Source organism: Crinia signifera, chromosome 3, assembly GCF_055691185.1.
Source record: "Crinia signifera chromosome 3, ASM5569118v1, whole genome shotgun sequence".
NCBI lineage: Eukaryota > Metazoa > Chordata > Amphibia > Anura > Myobatrachidae > Crinia > Crinia signifera.
The window spans coordinates 151047779-151066739 of NC_139219.1; the positions used below are offsets into that span (position 1 = coordinate 151047779).

General features: G+C 42.9%; 1 protein-coding gene across 1 annotated transcript in view; it reads right to left on the minus strand.

Moving 5' to 3' along the window:
• LAMA2 (laminin subunit alpha 2) overlaps positions 1 to 18961 on the minus strand; it is a 727667-nt gene that overhangs the window by 516126 nt on the left and 192580 nt on the right. The window contains exon 4 of the mRNA XM_083176751.1: positions 1354 to 1596. Coding sequence (XP_083032877.1) covers positions 1354 to 1596 — 243 coding nt within the window. The remainder of the gene's footprint in view (positions 1 to 1353; positions 1597 to 18961) is intronic.

Consider the following 18961-nt stretch of genomic DNA (forward strand, 5'->3'; position numbering starts at 1 on the left):
AAACAAGTACCGAAAAATCATTAGCTATATACTCACCATCAGAGGATTTTTCCTCTGTCCTCTGTGAAAAGTAAGCCTTGACCTACTTTCAGATGAACATTTTCCAATTAATTGAGGGCGGGCACTGACATTAAGTGATGTCATCCACCGTCCTGAGCAGGCAGGGGTACTGTACGCCTGCATTTTCTGGGGTCTGACCAGCATTTCTATGCACGTGCCTACCATTTTTATGTGCACACCCAGTAAACACTGGGCAGACCCCAGCAAACTTCCTTGCCTGTTTGCACATGTGCATTATCACGCATGCGCAGACCCCCACCATCAGAGTCGGGACCAAATTCTGGCCTGTACAAACAGACTCCAATATTCCTTCACAACCACAATGTGCAATAAATCTGGTTATGTTTGGAGTAATATACAGCAATGAGCGTAGGAGGACTTTACGTGGCATGATGCTAAGAAATGAAATAACCGGTTTGCCACCTTACCAGAGTATGGTTCTTATCTGTAGCTTTCTTGTGAACGTTTTGTTTAGAAAAAATAAAACACATATTTTTAATACCCAGCATTGGGAAGCTGAAGGAATGAAGCATTGCTAATTCATTGGGCGAGATGTAATAGCCTCCAAGTTCAGAGGCCAAGTGAGATTCCAGACCATCTCTTACTTTTTTTTTTTTTAAAGGGGCAATTGATTGTCCCTTTAAAAAAAACTACCCAGTTAGGCCGGAATCCCGCAAGGCCGCTGAACTCTGATGCAATTAAATCCTGCCCATTGTCTAATTGAGGACAAATATTGCTATTGAAACAGGCCATGAAGGTATTCTCTCTTTCAACAAACTCATTATAAAATATATTATATAATACAGTACAGAGGAAGTATAGGAAATAGAAATGTATATTATTTCACAAATTGTACTGTAAATGTTAAATCCCAGGTGAACATTCTTCCTTTTTAAATAGATCACTAATTACCATTTCCTACTCTGCAAATTTCCATATTATGTAAGGTGTATAAAAGACTTAACCCTACAGACTGTTAAACCATCACAATGGTCCATAGATGGAATAGCTGCATAATGTAATGCATTTTATTTTTCATAGTTAAATTAGTGGGTGAATCTTCCAGTCACCTTTGCTGCTCTGTCTGTCTTCTTTGTGCGAAAACATTACTCTATGGAAATGGAAATGTGTTTCCCAATTCAACCCCCTTCACTGCTATGTTACAGGCAATCAGAGAGCACTGTCAGCCTGCAGTGTGCTGTTGTCAGGGAAATAAAACCTGTCAGTTAGAGCACAGTTAAGTCAGCTTTTGGCGCTGTCAAGTCTTTGCTATTGCTTCATTGCACAATTTACCTCTCCATTTTCAAGTGGGTGAATCTTTGAATAATAAGATGTGCAGATGACTTCATCATCATGTGTGTATGAGGGTGTACCAATTCGTGGGATGACATTATACCGGGTCAGGCACTCGCTGTCAGTCAGAGCATAGTACTGCCATGGCTTGTAAGTAATACCATCGATAGATTTCTCTAAAATCCAATTTCCAGGTCGCGGGGTATTGGCTGCTTTTACGATAACATACGCAATCTGGAAAACCTGCAGAAAGAAAAATACATTTTTTAATGCAAAATCATTTGAATAATACAATAGCTGTTGGACATTTACATAACTTTCAAAATCCCATAACAATGAATAACTAATGAGTAATATCTAACTAACCAAGGTATCAAGAAGTGGGAAAATAGATTTCACAAAGAAAAACATGTACAGTTGTTGTGCTTTCAATACTGGCAGTACTTACAATCTCAATAAGGCATATTAAGCAAATATTGTGTGTGTGTGTGTGTGTGTGTGTGTGTAGCTGTGCATATGTGTGTGTGTAATTTGCCATGGGATTATCTTGCATTTTTGTCTTTCTGTGCTCAGATTGTTTGTGAGCTCTTGGTAATTGGGAGGGAGCCTGGGCAGGCTTCAGGCGATTCTTGGGAACAAACAATCTGAGCACAGAAAGACCTAACACTCAGTGATTGACATATAACAGAGACAGAGGAAGGAGAATTCATAGACAAATTAGCTTATGGGATTGTAAGGGAGTTCCACTGAATTGCCCTAAGCCTACAAGGCAACCTCCCAATCTGTGAACCGAATAAGACATTTTACTGGAATGACATTTTTAGTGCAAATGTATTTATTTATTTATTTACAGTTTCTTATATAGCACAGCAGATTCCATTGCGCTTTACAAATCACCAAGTGAGATCGTAGACCTCTATAAATAGAGGCCTACGGATGTATTAAAAGAATCTAAGGGATCAATTGAAACCCTGTCGGGAATCTCACGAAAGGGACAATGCGTTTCGTAATCACGTACTTCGTCAGCCCTCTGACGAAGTACGTGATTGCGAAACGCGTTGAGCATGGCCTGGCGAGTCCTTGTCCCTATCCCTCTGATGCAAGTGAAGCGTCTATGAGTGTAACCGCTCCAACTGTTCAGTGTGTATGACCACTGTGTATGCTGTTGTCTAGCGGTTGTTGAACCGCCTATTGTGGTACGTGATAACGGCCTGATTTTATGCAAGACAAAAATTGTTTTTTATAAATAAATGTCTTTATTTTATTGCACTATGGAGTGCTCTGATTTATCTTTCTAGAAAAAAAAAAATATATATATATATATATATATATATATATTACCTACACATATATGCACACACACACATACACACACACACACACACACACACACACACACATATATGCACTGTAGTTTATTTTTTGTTAGAATCCAATTAGCTGCAATAAGAACCTTTATTTTCCCCAGATGTACCATTGGCAAGTTGCTGGGACAGCAGCACAAGTGCAGTCCCGATCCACTGGGGGGAGCACCACCTTTTAATTCACCTTGGGTACCCAGTATGAACTTTCACCCCTGAATCAACGCAAGAACTCAGTGCCTTTAGACAATCATGCAAACAGTGATGCCTGAGTTGCTGGTGCAGGATGTAGGTCTGACTTTACTTAGTCTAACAGAGGCTTTCTTTGGAATCATTACAAGTGTTAGAATTTATTTGTAGAGTACAGTAACTGTGCATATGCTTGCATCTCACAGGAATACAGCAGAATATATAGTAGTGATGTTTGCTGCTCAAAAATAGCTCTTTAAAGAACTGCTACATAAACCAGCACCTACAGGGAGTGCATATGTTGTACAGTTTTATCTAAGGCTTTTAGCTCTCTGCATTGTTTAGAACAGCAGGTTACTGCTTATTTGTGTTGGCATACTGAATGCAGTTGTGGGTTTTGCTGTCATCTTTGTCTTGTTATTATTATTATCTTCAAAATTCATTGTCAGCAAAAAATAAAATGAATGCAAACAATAAGGCATAGTCACAGGACTAATAGTAAAATGATATTACAAAGCAAAAGCATTGATTGAACCAGGTTTTTTAAAATAAAAGAGGAAACGAAAGAAATTGAGAGTAGATGTTGCAGACTCAGGGCTGGCTCTACCATTAGGCAGCTGCCTAGGGGCTCCAGAATTTAGGCAGCAGCCCTAAGTCTGACTATAACAAAATGAAGGATGACTCAGAGGTATTTCCCATACAATAAAAAAAAAACTGATATACATAAAATACTATAGCTGCATTGCTGCGAGCGGACATTTGGATGAAGGTAGGCAGCAGTTGGAACAGTGCTGAGGTCAGGTAGCAGCTTGGGTAGTGCTGGGGGCATGGGGTAGAAAGGCTTAAGGGAAACAGCAATCGGGGAAGAGCAGTCGGTGAAGAGCTGGGTAGATGCAGTCAGTGGTGTGAGGGAGGAAGTACAGACAGCAGCTGGGAAAGTGCTGAGAGTGGGGTCAGGTGGCAGCTTGAGCAGTGCTGGAGACAGGTAACAGTTGAGGTAGAGCTGGAAATTGAGAATGGGAGTACCTGGGGCAGAGAGCACATCTCATTATTGGGCAGATCTATTAAGCCTGGTAAAGCGATAAACTGGAGATAAGATGGAAGATGGTAACACGCCAGCCAATCAACTCCTAACTGTCATTTTTCAAACATAGCTGATTGGCTGATACATTATCACCTTCTAATTTATCTACACTTTATCTCTTCACCAGGCTTATTACATCTACAGTACCAATGGGGTAGATATATTATAGCTTATTGTTCTGTATTAACATCTTGTCTGCCGAAGCAGGGGAGTGCAAACTCCCCCCTCTGGGGATGTCCCATCAGTTCAGACTGATGTACTGTCTCTGCTTGTTGGCCGGCTCACTGGGCATGATCTCAAGCGCAGCCTGGAGCCAGCAGCAGGGCAAGGGTTGTCCCTGCAGTGGAAATAGGATAATGCTAGCCCTGGGCTGGCAAAGCGGCAGGGCAACTTAACTGGCGATGTATGCCTAGGAGGCTGTTGATTGCCTGTGCCGCTAATTGCTGGGGGGATTGAAGCGGAGAGCTGCGCCGAGGTTTGCTGAGCAGGCTGTCCCAAGCGCACGTTAAGTGTGCTGATAATACATTTGAAAAAACGTTATCCCCCAGTTTACCCCATCACCTTAAGATTCTGCTCTGGCGGCTTATCATCATTTGTACTTTTGCTGAAAATTGCCTGATTGTCTGTAGTATGTGTTTATAGTTCAAATTTTTAATTGTAACAATTTTTTTTAAATAAACTTAAACAGTACTTCAAAAACTTATTTGAAACAATTACTTGTTACGCATTAGCGCCCTCTAAACCTATCCTTTTCCATTTCTAACCTTTAAATCCTTTCTAACGGCATTTCCTCTGAGGTACTGCTTACAAATTATATTAGCTCGGGTTGGGATCTTTTTATATATAAGTAGTTTCTGGCAACACCACTTCTGTAGATTGGCCACACCCGTAAGCTTGGGTCTCTACCTCTGCAATTCCTCGGTGTGTCCTTAATACTCCAGTCTGACACTGCTGTGTGTGATTTCTGTGATTCGCCTTAGCCTCCTAACAGTCACCCACCAGAAACTCCCATTACTTTTTGAAGACATTTTATCTAAATCGCAACTGCAACTCTGTGTGGATGGACTCTGGATGCATGCAGAGTGCAATCTATACACATGTGTGTGTATGTATCAACATATTGTGCGAATCAGGCTCTACGTCTCTCATAAGCCCTGTACACATGGTGCAATTTCAGTCCCAATCGCCGGGGATATGGTCGCTAATTGACCATGTCCCATGTGTATGTGGCGGCGGTTGCCGGGAGAGAGCTTCCATGACCAGCCCTGCAGTGGTCACTGGTCGCAAGAGCATGGTTCTACGACCAGCGGCTTCCCCCAGCAGAGTGTCTCGTTTTGAAAACAGGACACTCAACAAGTTGCCAAGCGATATTTCGCTGAGCGACCAATCGCTCCATGTATACAGAGCTTTATTGCTTTTAATCAATATAAAAAATAGCTCATTTTCATTTTACATAAAAATTATTTAGAATACATTTAAACAATGTAGAGTATTTTCTATCTACTGTTATTTACACAAACGTTTAGGGCAGTTTCGTCAATATTTCTATTTTAAGAAAATGCAAGTACTGGCTTCCTTATAGGAACACAAGGTATCTTTATTCTGGATATTAAGCTAATTAGCATTCTACACAGACGTGCAACTTCCTAGGTTCTATCTTCTGTGTCTCCCACTCCCTTTATCGGATTTCTTTCATCCTGTCACTCTGTTCTAAAACATACATGAATAATAAGATGCATGCACATCATTTCCTCACATAATCTGTCTCACAAGAGAAGACAAATGAAATTCTTCTTACTCATATGCACACTGCTTTGGACTTTGGATATTCACCTTTCCCTCTTTTAAAATCAAGCTATGTTTGCCAAGATAGATGAATGGAGAAAAAAGTATATATATATATATATATATATCTCTTATATATTTGGCTACATCTGTCACTCAAAGTGTGTCTGGAGCTGTAACGCTGGGTTGTGGACTTCCATCTTAATTTATGATTGTCATCACCTGTTTTAAACAGGGTAATTGATAAGAAAGGTGTTTAAGCACAGGTGATGGTAATCCATAAATTAAGAAGAAAGTCCAGAAACAGAGCAATGTGTCCCTCTTGGAGAGGGTCATGTTGGGAGGTATGCACCTCCCTCCCTCCCCCCCCCATTCACGGCATCCCCACGATTAAATGGCACATGCAAAACACTGACATGGCTATGGTCGACAATGAAAAAGGTTGACAAGATTTATTTTTCACTTTTTCAATGTTTTCATATTCATTCTCATGTGTCGACATGGACACCAATGAAGTGCCACACTTATGTCAACATTTACAAGTGTTGACCTTTCTGTGTTGATTTTTTCTTGTGGCGATTCGCGGCACCCCCCGTGACCCCCCTCCTGCGATTTGCAGCACACCCCCCGCAATTCGCGGCACCCCCGGTGACTCCCGCGATTCGCGGCCCCACCCCGTGACCCCCCCCCCTCCTGCAATTCGCGGCACCCCGCGATCCCCCCTCCCACGATTCGCGCCAGCCCCCCGGGCCTCCCCTCCCGCGGTTCACGGTGCCCCCCACGACCCCCCCAACCGCGATTCCCCACCCCGTGACACCCCCCCCTCCTGCAATTCGCGGCACCCCATGACCCCCCCTCCCACGATTCGCGCCAACCCCCCGGGCCCCCCTCCCGCGGTTCACGGTGCCCCCACGACCCCCCCACCACGATTCCCCACCCCTGACCCCCCCTCCTGTCATTGTGGCAACCCCCCGCCCCCGCAACCCACCCTCCCACGATTCACTGCAACCCCCCGCGCCCCCCCCTCCCGCAATTCGCGGCACCCACACCCCCCCGCGACCCCCCCTCCCCCCCCCTTCACGGCATCCACCCACGACCCCTCCTCCCGTGATTTGCGGACACCCCTCACCTCCTCCCTCCCCCCCCCACCCCCGCGCGCGATTCACGGCAACCCCAGGATTAAATGGCACATGCAAAACACTGGCACGGCTATGGTTGACAATGAAAAAGGTTGACATGAGTTTTTGAAGATTCATTTTTCTTTTTTGGAATGTTTTCATATTCATTCTCATGTGTCGACATGGACACCGATGAAGTGCCACACTTATGTCAACATTTACATGTGTTGAACTTTCTGTGTCAATTTTTTCCCGCGCACCCCACCTCCCGCGATTCGCAACCCCCCCTCGCGCAATTCACGCCCCCTCCCACGCTTTGCGGACCCCCGCCCTCTTCCGCGATTCGCCGACACCTGCGCCCCCCCTCCCTTGATTCACGGCACCCCCGCGCCCCTCCCGCAATTCACGGCACCCCTAAGCCCCTCTTTAGTCCCCCGTATACTCACACACCCCTAACACTACCCAGCTTCCTGCTCTCCTGAACCGTAACTTCCACCACTGGGGAGTTGCTGACGCTGTTTTGCCCACATGCCCCTATCATGCCTCATAGCCCAGCCTCCTGCTCTCATGCACCCGAACTCCCACCCAGTAGGAGGAGACACTGACTAAGGGCCACCATCCTGTACTCCTGTACTGCCACGCTGGACCCTCACCCACTGGCAGAAGCTGCACAGTATCTCCCACCCTCCTCTTTAGTCCCCCTTATGCCCACACACCCCTATCACTACCCAGCCTCCTGTTTTCCTGTGTCGTGACCTCCGCCAGTGGGGAGCCGCTGACTCAGAAACACCCTACTATACTATTGCACACACACACCTAAACAACATGCACACACAGGCACCCCCCCCCCCACACCCACAAATGTCACTGTACCATCCACACTATCAATGTACATCTTACTCTGTAACCGCTTTTTAATTAAACAAAACAATACACACCCCTTCCACATCATATGCTCTCTATTTAACACATTTCACCTATAACTCAAGTTGCAATACAGGCCATCTTTCATACAATTCTAACCATCTTTCTCATATGCAAATGTTCACAAATTAAGGGGGCGCAGCCCCTTACGACGGTGTGAAGAGCGCCCGTAGGGCGCGATGAATCACCTAGTATATATATATATATATATATATATATATATATTTTTATATATATATATAGTCAATAAAGTTAACTCATAGGTGTAAATTTACTAAAATGGGAGTTCTATTGAAGATGGGATGTTGCCCATAGCAACCAATCAGATTCTACTTTTTATTTATTTAGCACCTTCTAGAAGATAATAGAATCTGCTGGAATGCTATACGCAACATCCCATCTTCAATAAAATTTCCATTAGTAAATTTACCCCACAGTATTATTATTATTATTATTATTATTATTATTATTATTATTATTATTATTATTATTATTATTATTAATAACTTTGAGTGAATGGGTAATGCAGCATTTGCCATAACATCTATGGCTGATTTACTGTATACCTTCCATGTAGACCAGTCTGCAGCACAACAGAGAAAACATGGAGGATGTTACAGAGTTAAACAGATGTGCATTGGTTTAGTGAATAATGTATGCTATTGCCCTGTGCATTCTCTGGAACCACTGGTGTATATACTGTAGGAGGGCCCAGGTACCACATACCATGCACCCATTTAATCATACTCAACTTTCTGTCGGTCCGGCTTTGGCAATAACCACTGAGAAAATGGCCTGCATGGTCATTTTGAGGTGATTGGTGCAAAAAAAAAATCACTTTCCGGAATGTACAGTATGGTTTTTGGAATAATTTGCATAACGGATATTCGGCTAAGGGATACTCAACCTGCACCGAAGTATTCCGATAATGATCTCTAAAGGCATTCATGTATTTGATCAGTATGAGCCTTCTAGTTAAACACTTACTATACCTGACTTATGATAAGAGCAGAAGGCTAAAGCAGTTTGGAATTTAAACAAATATTTCTTGATTGTAGATTTAAAGGACAGCAATACTAATGGATGCATTTGCAGTAACTACCCAGCAGGATATCTGCAGCAAGCGGCCACTGTGACAAAACTATTTTCAGACACTGGGACAGATGTACTAATCTTGAAAATTAATAAAATGCCATGTCACAGGCTGTGTTTGAAAAATGACAGGTAGGAGCTGATTGATTTGTAGTTTATCACTCTCCATTTTATCACTTATCACTTTGCAAGTACATCTCACCCCATGTGATTAATTTTGCAGTAATGTTAAATGGGTGTACATTGCAGAGGGAGTAATGTTTGTACAAGGTGATGGGTGCTAGGTGAGTGCTATTAAAAGGCACCAGTTTCACAGAAAATGACAGACTTCTCAATTGGTTGTTACAGTTACACAATAGATGATATTTACACCACCTTCAATTATTAAAATACTCAAAAGTGACAATCACGGAAGCAAGTACAGGTAGCTCATATAATAAGCTCATGGGAATCAATTGTTTCAACAACATCATTGTCATCAATGGTGTCTTACTGAAGCTGCACACAGTTTTATGCATAGTTACAAGGAGGTCCTGGAATTGCATAAAGTAAATGATGGTTGTACTCCAGAGAAGACAGCCAGCATGTGTTTTTGTTCCTAAGAAATCTTGGCAGGGTCTTTTGGGTTGCAAAGCAAGTAAGATATCTCTCAGCAACACGGTCTGAACGGGGAGTTTAATGATATGTGATATGTTGCAGTAAACAAGATTTCTATAATAATTGGAAAATATTTTGTTTTGAAGATACAGTATCTCTCTTTCTCAGTATTTGGTGGAAAAAGCTTAGCAACATAGAAATGAAATGCAATCATTTTAGAATAAGGTGCATTTTGAGATGGCTATCATTTCATGATCTTACTAGAACCCAGCAAGTGAACACTTATAACAGTATCAAACCAAGCATACGGATAGGAGACATATGCTTGGTTCAGTACTAAAGGGAGCAGAGGTACTGTAAGGCAGTTATGCTGACCATTACACCGTCTGTGCTGATCAATGCAACCATGGCATTTTCCTAGGGCACAGGAGGTCTAAAGAGGCCCCATAACAATCCTGGCCATCCAAATGTTGCCAGAGGAGCAGTATGGCTTCTGCATGATGAAATGACATCACATGGACCTGCCCACACTCTTAAAGTTCCTTTGCTGTTCCTTTGATAAGATAAAAATGTTTGGATACACAAAATGGTTTCATTCACTGTATGCAGTCAGTTTACTTTAAAAGGAATTAAGCCTGAAATTAAGGCTACTTCCAAAAGAGTAGTAACCTAGAGTCTCATTCAGATTTGTACGAAGTGCCGATGTTCATGTAGCTGAGCAGTAGACTGTGCATGCACCAAAGTACTCTATCAATGCCGCCTACAACCCGCAGCAAAAATATATATTGTAGTGTCATGGATTGTTGGAGGGAGGCAGGCCCCAAACCGGTATCTTGTCTAGGGCCCCATAAAGTCTAAATCCACATCTGAAAGGAAGCATAAGGGTGAATATACATAATTCTTTCCATGAAGTCAAAGCATGAGCATTTGTGGCCAAGTTCAGTTCAACTCTGTATCCTGCACAAAATTGTATTGTAAAATATGTAAAAACCATTGCACTCTTTTAAACTACAGACAGGGGAAGATTTGTTTCTACCCCTCCATGAAAAAAAAAAAGAAGAAGAATCCATGTGTTTCTCTAAAATACAGTAACGTTACAGTGACAAAAGATATTGGCAGCCATCCTTATTTATACCATATTTAAAGCAAATAAACAATGCATTAGAGATTTGATTAAAAAAATATTTTATACAATAAAACAAATGAAACTGGCATGGATAAAAATAATGGGACCTGTATCCCTATGTACCGTATTTTGGCATAACCTTTAGAGATAATCGCTGCAATCAGTTTAATTCTGTAGCTCTAAGTGAGACTTTTAGACCTGACAATACAGTAGGTAGTTTGGCCCTCCCTTCCTGGGCAAACTGATCCAGCTGTGTTAGGTTTTATGGTTGCTTTCTCTAAACTGCATGTTTCAGCTCCTTCCATTAATATTCACTAGGATTCACATTAAGAACAATAGAAGGCCACTTCCAGTGTTCTGTAGTAAACATTCTCGGGTGTGTGTGTGTTTTGGGTCATTATCCTGTTGGAAGACCCATGACCTAAGACTGACACTGGGTAGAATGTTACAGTCCAAAATGCCTTCATAGTTTTGGTATTTTTGTGTCCTGTACAGATTCAAGGCTCCCCATACAAGACAAAGCAACACAGCTCCAAAAGATATATATATATAAATAAATTACAGTATAGAGCTAATGTGCCAAAAAGCTCCAGTTTCCACACTCATCTGTCTAAAGGACATTCTCCCAAAAGCATTGAGTCAAATACATTTTTGAAAATTCACGGTTTGATTTTTTTATAGTGTGTTTTTAAAAGTTGAGTCTTTTTGGATCTTCTTCTATGGAAACCACTGTCATTTACAAAGCAAAATAGTTCAATCAGACACTGACATAGAGGTTATTATTTGTCATTTGCAATATAGTGGTGTTTACGATCTTAGTCTTGCAGCTTTATCCAGAAAGATTGGTTATAGTCCCATGGGAATGAATACAGAAAACCGGCGAAAGGGATTCATATTATGTGTACACACGATAATATAGTACAAGATATTACTCAGAAGGGCAATATCTTTTACTATCCTGTCTTTTGTGTATGGGGCTTAAGATGAGTTATCACTGATAAAATGCTGTTCCCTGTTCCCAAAATTGTAAATAATTGGTTGACCAACTTAATTTCATATTGTCGTCAGTGTAAATATTTTAGATACGTTATTGTAAGTAATGTGTTAGGTTACCTGTGGGCTGGTTCCTATCTGAAATATGCAATTAGGGTGCCCATAGCTTTTAAAATAGTCACTTTGCACGAGGAATGAAGCATTGTTTCAATACTGTAAGGGTATCAACAAATGTGTCCACATTGGTATACTATTAATCTCAATCTTAGCTCAGATTACGTGAACAAGCAAACACTTTGGCATATATTCAATGCTGGTGCGAGCGGCCGGTGAGGGGGTTAAACTGCGAGGATCACAGAAAACCAGTGATCCTCGCAGTGTAACCCCCGCGCCGGCCGCTCGCACTATGCAACGTTCCGGGGGAATCCTCGCCGTCACAGAACGGCGAGGATTCCCGTAAACTGCGAAAGCCGAGGCTAGTGCAGAAAACTCGCTGTAATTAGCCTCGATTCTCGCAGCTTTTGGAGGCACATACGCAAATTCCCCCTCGCTCAAAAAACGGAGCGAGGGGGAATTTGCGTATGAGGGGGGTCAGTTGAATACTGACAGGGTGAGCGGTGACTGCGAGCAAAAAGTCCTGCTCGCAGTCACCGCTCGCCCACGGCATTGAATATATGCCTTTGGGTCTCAACCATGCCAATTACAGTATGTATATGAAAAATTTATTATTAGGCTTATTGCAGCACTTTTTCTTTGCTTTGTTCATAAATTAAGCATTTGGAAAACATGCTGTAGAGATCCTTTGTTTGCCCTCCTGTTAGGGTTCCCTGAGGACCAGATTTGAGAAACGCTGCATTAAAGCATTACAAGGAACAAACAACTACTTGACATTATTTAATATGTTTGCAGTAAAAACAGTTGTGTCCAGAGAGTTTGATTAATTCATCTGTGTTTTATATGTATTTATATAGTGAAATCTAACAATATTTAACATTTAGACTTGTTTGCAGTCTGTCTAAGACATTTAAATACATTAAATATCTGTCAGCTAAATTAACAATATTAAATATTGTAATTGACATACATGCCTACTTTAATATTTCAAGAATACAGCTAAATATATGTAACAGAAATATTATTTATAGCTCCACTTGTGTGCAGGGCTGGATTAAGCCGTCAGGGCTCCCTCCCTACTCCACAACCCTCCCCTTTCTGCTGGCACTGCCCCACTCATTATCTGATTCTCCTCCACTTATCATGTGGCCCTAGTGAAAGGCAGATTTTAACTTTACCTGAATAAAGCATCTGTGAGCTAACTAGCTAAGGCTGTGTGTGTGTGTGTGTGGGGGGGGGGGGGGGTTGGATTTGCGGCAACTCGTGAATACTTGCATATTGCACCCATAATCTGGTAGCTTGTGGTGTGCAGCAACGGTCAGAACATGAGCATGACCAATAAATAACCAGATAAATGGTGGGGGAGGGGTGCTCACAGGGACACAATACCCATGGGGCTGCACAAATTAATATGGCTATAGCAGTGGGTATACTGTATCTACCATCATTCAAGTGAGTATAGAGCATAATCAGAGAAAACTATAGTATTGTGCACTTAGGCCTTCATTTAATAATCCAGATGGTATAGTTATGTGATGCATGACATTATAATGAACAGAAAAGTTTAATTACCTATATCACTGTCACATCATACATTTAAACACATCTTGTTCTGTACCCTAAAAGGTCACCTGCAGCACCCCAGATGCCTGTCTCCAAATTATTGTTCCTTCACACCTCCCTGTTCTTGTCCACACCCCATGCCAAAATCAAATTCTCGTGAGATACGAACTCTATATAAATTCCCCGCAACCGCTGCCATTTTCACTCTGGCATTAGAGAGTGTTAAGGGAGGTTGTCTCTGTGTCTCTCTGTGAAGCTAGTGTGGGGTGGCGACCTGTTTATAGCGGTGGTGTCCTGTGCACTCCAGTGCAGTCCAGTCTTGTGGTACTGTGCTGTTTGCTGCCAGTGCTGGTGTCATGTGTTGGTCTCCTGTGCTGCTGTATAAGTCCATGCAGTGGTGCTGTGCTGTCTAGGGCTGCTGTCAAGTCCAGTGGTACTGCTGTTAAGTCCAGTGGTACTTCAGTTAAATCCAGTACTACCGTTATGTCCAGTGGTACTAATGTTAAGTCCAGTGCTACTGCTAGTCCAGTGGTAATGCTGTTAAGATCAGTAGTACTGCTCTTAAGTCAGTACTGCCGTTAAGTCCAGTGATACTGCCGTTAAGTCCAGTGGTACAGCCTTATAAGTCCAGTGACAGGCCAGTGTACAATCTAAAAAAATAAAAGGGTTATTTTAAATCCGTATAATTTTTCAGGCTTCGCCGTGTATGTGGGCTGAGTACACTCTCCTGTGCCACCTGCATATAATAAATAACCCCAAAATAAAAGGGTTATTTTAATCCATATAATTTTTCAGGCTTTGCCATGTATGTGGGCTGGGTACACTCTTCTGTGCCACCAGCATATAATAAATAACCCCAAAATAAAAGGGTTATTTTAATCCGTAAATTTTTTTCAGGCTTTGCTGTGTGTGTGGGGGGTTTAGGCTGAGTACACTCTGCCGCATATAATAATTTAAATAACCCCAAAAATAAAAGGGTTATTTTTATTTTGTATAATTTTCTCAGGCTTTGCTGTGTGTGTGTGTGTGATGTATTCTCCTCTTGTGCCGCATATGAATAACTTAAAAATACTGTAAAAGGCTTATTTTGATCCATCAATTTTTTTCAGGCTTTGCCGTGTATGTGTGGTACACTCTCCTGTGCCGCACATAATAAATAGCCCCAAAATAAAAGGGTTATTTTAATCAGTCTAATTTTTTCAGGCTTTGCCGTGTGTGTGTGGTTTAGGGGTACACTCTCCTGTGCCGCATATTATTATAACTCCAAAAAGATAATGGAAAACAAAAATGTGGAGGATAAAATAGTTAAAGAACAAGAACCACTTCCTCCTAGTGCTGAAGCTGCTGCCCACTAGTCATGACATAGAACATAAAATACCATGTCGTCTGCCAAGGTCGATGCCCAATGTAATCGTAGAGGGCATGTCAAATCCAAAATGCCAAAGTTCAGTAACAAGAAGAAAAAAAATGTTAATCATTTGAGGAGAAACGTAAGCTTGCCAATATGCCATTTATGACACAAAGTGGCAAGGAACGGCTAAAGCCCTTGCCTATGTTCATGACTAGTGGTTCAGCTCTACATGACGATCTAAGCCCTCCTCCCCCGCTAGAAAATTTAAGAGAGTTAGGAGATCATAAAGAACAAAGCAAACTTCTGTGCCTTCTAAAGACATGGTATCAAAAATCCCCAAGGAGTGTCCAAGGGTGTTGGTGGTTGCGATGCCTGACCTTCCCATCACTGTACAGGAAGAGGTGGCTCCTTCCACCATTTGCTGCATGCCCTCTGCATATGCTGGAAGGATCACCCACAGTCTAGTTCCTGATTTTGAGATTGAAGGGGTCAATTTTCTACACTAGGAGGAGGATATTGACGTAGCTGGCGCTGAGGAAGAAGTTGACCAGGAGGATGCTGCTGATGGTGATGTGGTTTGCTTAAATGAGGCACCGGGCAAGAAAGTTGTTGTCCGTGGGATGCAAAAGGCCATCGCCATGCCTGGGCAGAAGACAATAAAATTCCACCTATTTGGTCTGAAATTAATTTATCCATATCCGGACAACAATTGTCTTGCCATATGTAACTTATGTTATGCTGCAATAAGCAGGGGTAAGGCCGTCGGCCACCTAGGGACATAATCGCTTATGCATCACCCAAAATTAATTCGTAAGTCACTGTTTAGTTCAGAAACTGTGGTTAGGGCCGTAAGCAGTCCAGGGACACCTAAATCCCTTGATCCGGTTGTATCCAAGTGCCTGAAAACCACACCAGCAAGTCACTCCTCATCAATTTTCTCCTCAATATAGAGCAGAGGTAGTCCTGCAGGCCATGTCACTGACATCACTGACTTCTCTTCTATCTGGAATTACTCTGGAGGATCCTGCAACACTAAGAGTACTGCTGCCGTTGCGGCTGCTGTTGCTGCTGGGAGTTGTTCATCATTCCAGAGGGGAAGTCAGAAAACTGCTACGTCTTTCACTAAGCAATTGACCGTCCAACAGTCATTTGCGAAGAGGACGAAGTACGACAGTGGTCATCCTATGGCAAAGCAGATAACTGTTGCCTTGTCAGCTCTCTTTGTGTTCCGCGATCAGTGGAGTGGGATTTAAATGATTGAAGGAGGTATTGTGTCCCCGGTTCCAAATCCCATCTAGATTTCACTTCACTAGGCAGGCGATACGCAGGATGTACAGAGACATCTGAAAAAGTATCCTCAGTGCCCTGAAAAATGTGGTTATACCCACTATCCAATTAACCACAGACATGTGGACAAGTGGTTCATAGCAAACTAAGGACTATATGACTGACAGCTCACTGAGTAGATGCATCACCTTCCGCATCAACAGCAGCAGCACCATCTCCAAAACATCAGTTGGTTCCAAGGCAAGCTACGCTTTGTATCACCAGTTTCAGTAAGAGGCACAACGCCAACAACCTCTTAGAGAAACTGAGGGAAATCATCTCGCAGAGGCTTACTTCATTTAGACTCTCCTGGGGATTTGTGGTATCAGACAATATAACATTGTGTGGGCATTGCATATGGGCAATTTCCAACATGTGTCATGTTGTGCCCACGCAATAAATTTGGTCATGCAGCATTTCCTTAAATGTGAAAGGGGCATGCAGGAGATGCTTGCAGTGACCTTCAAAATTGTGGGACACTTTCACCATTCTTCCACTGCCATCTGAAGGCTAGGGCGACATTAAAAACTCCTGACCCTGCCCTGCCATCACCTCAAACAAGAGGTTGTGATGTGCTGGAACTCCACCCTCTATATGCTGCAGAGGATGGAGGAGCAGCAAAAGGCCATTCTAGCCTGCACAGTCACCTATGACATAGGCAAGGAGCGGGGATGCACCTGAATCAAGCGCAGTGGAGACTGATTTTCGTGTTGTGCAAGGTTCTCCAGCCGTTTGAACTTGCCCTACGTAAAGTCAGATGGAGTCAGGTAATTCAATAATTGTACTTGTGCAGAGATAATTAAATTTGGGTGGGGTTTTACTTCAAAGTGAGATCTATATTGCAGTGTAAAAATAAAGCAGTCAGTATTTTCCCTGCACAGAAACAAAATAACTCACCCAAATCTAATTCTCTCTGCACTTTTTACATCTGCCCCCCCTGCAGTGCACATGGTTTTGTCTATCTAAGAAGGATTTTGTCAGAAAGAGTGAACCAAAATGACCCCCTATGTGCTCTTAGTGGCCTAGTCTTTCAAACTGCCATCCTGTCTGCCACTGCAGTGCCACTCATAGATGGGTCACGTGTTTGTTCCGCCCACTTGTGTCCCTCAGCATAGTCATACAGCTACCTTGGTGCAACCTTTTTGCCTAAAATCAACATTGTGAGGTGTGAGGTATTCAGTATAGACTGGAAATGAGCGGAAATTAATGTTATTGAGGTTAATAATAGTGTAAGAGCAAAAAAATAATTAGGTTTACTTTATATTTATATTTATTATTTACTTGTTTCCTAGCAGGGCGCCTAGTTTTCTTACGTACGCTACCATACTGTAATTTATTCACTGCTCTGTTGGCCCCAGGGGATCGCATCGCACCGCACCTCCCGCAAAATCGCATGTGATCGCATGCGTTTTATAGGGTGCGATGCCATGCCATTATCTATAAACTTGTATGACATACATTTTACTGACCCATCCACTATCCAAGCCACCCGAAGCATGGCGAGCGGCGGCGAAACGCGTCCTCCTGACCTTTTCATACCCCCCACTATTCACAACGGCGTGGAGTTGATCTTACACAATGTGGCGAGCGCAGTGAGCCACCGAGCCCGAAGCGTGGCGAGCGCAGCGAGCCTCCCGGGGGGACGCAGAATACATGTAAAGTAATCCGCGCCCCCTCACGAAGCACGCTGCGCTCGCCACGCTTGGGCTCGGTGGCTCGCTGCGCTCGACACACTATATAAAATCAACTCCACGCCTACATGGATAGTGGGGGTATGAAAAGGTCAGGAGGACGCGTTCCGCCATCTCTTGCCACGCTTCGGGGTGGCATGGATAGTCAGGGGGTCACCAAAGCCTCATTGTATGTCATACAAGTATATAGCTAATGGCATGGCATCGCACGCTGTAAAATCACATGCGATCGCATTCGATTTTGCGGGAGGTGCGATGCGGTCCCCTGGGGCCAACAGAGCAGTGAATAAATTACATTAAAAAATCGCATCCCATCGCAGGGCACTAAAATGGCCCATGCGATGCAATTTTACTACAGAGAATAGCCCTGCACGCTTAGAGCATACTGGGCGCCCTGCTAGGAAACAATAACCAAAAATACTGATCCAAAACACCAAGCATGCAATACTGAATGGTGTTGTTTTGGAACAGATGCCGATCCACAACACTGACGGAGATACAGATCCAAAACACGTTTCACAAAACATTAAAATTGTTTTGAAGCACAATAGATGCCACAAGAGAGACATTATCTCCAAAGACTACAATAACTATCTGTAAGAGAGAGTTTTGACCAACTGAAATCTGCTTTTGAAGAGGAAGCACCATCCCGAACCACTGTGTTTGACTGGTTTGCAGAATTTCTGCACAGGAGGTGGTCCATAAAAAAGAAATTGCGCACAGGGGATGAGATGCACTTGTGTCAGCAATCACCAAAAACAACATTGCTGCCAGGCATGCCATTGTTGAGTTGGATGCCAAGGGGATAGTCATCTCATTGGGATTCATCTGCTTGATACTCATGAAAAGCTTGGCTTGAACAAGGATTATACATGCTGGGTGCCCCAACACTTAAGAGCAGAAGGTGGCTTTGGAGACTTAGTGCTTGTCAGGTTTGATGGCGGTCGCTCGAACTCTGGGCAGTCATAAGAGGTATTAATCTGGATCTACAGTTTGGACCCTAAGACAAAACAGCAGTTGACTTAGTGGGCTCCACTTTTAGGTGCGCTAACACATAAATTCTGATATGAGCACAATGTGGCCAAGTAGATGGTGGCTTTTGTTGTAGCCAAGACTGGTCATGTAGCCATAAGTGCTGGAAGCCATTTCCAGACACCCTTATCCACCATGACAGGCAAGTCCAGGAAAGTGGGGGATTTTCTGGTCCATGAATGCATTAAAGAGCTTGGTAACTTACTGTACAGTCTATACCAGGCCTCCTGTGACTTTTTTTGTGCTCCCACAAATCAAGTCT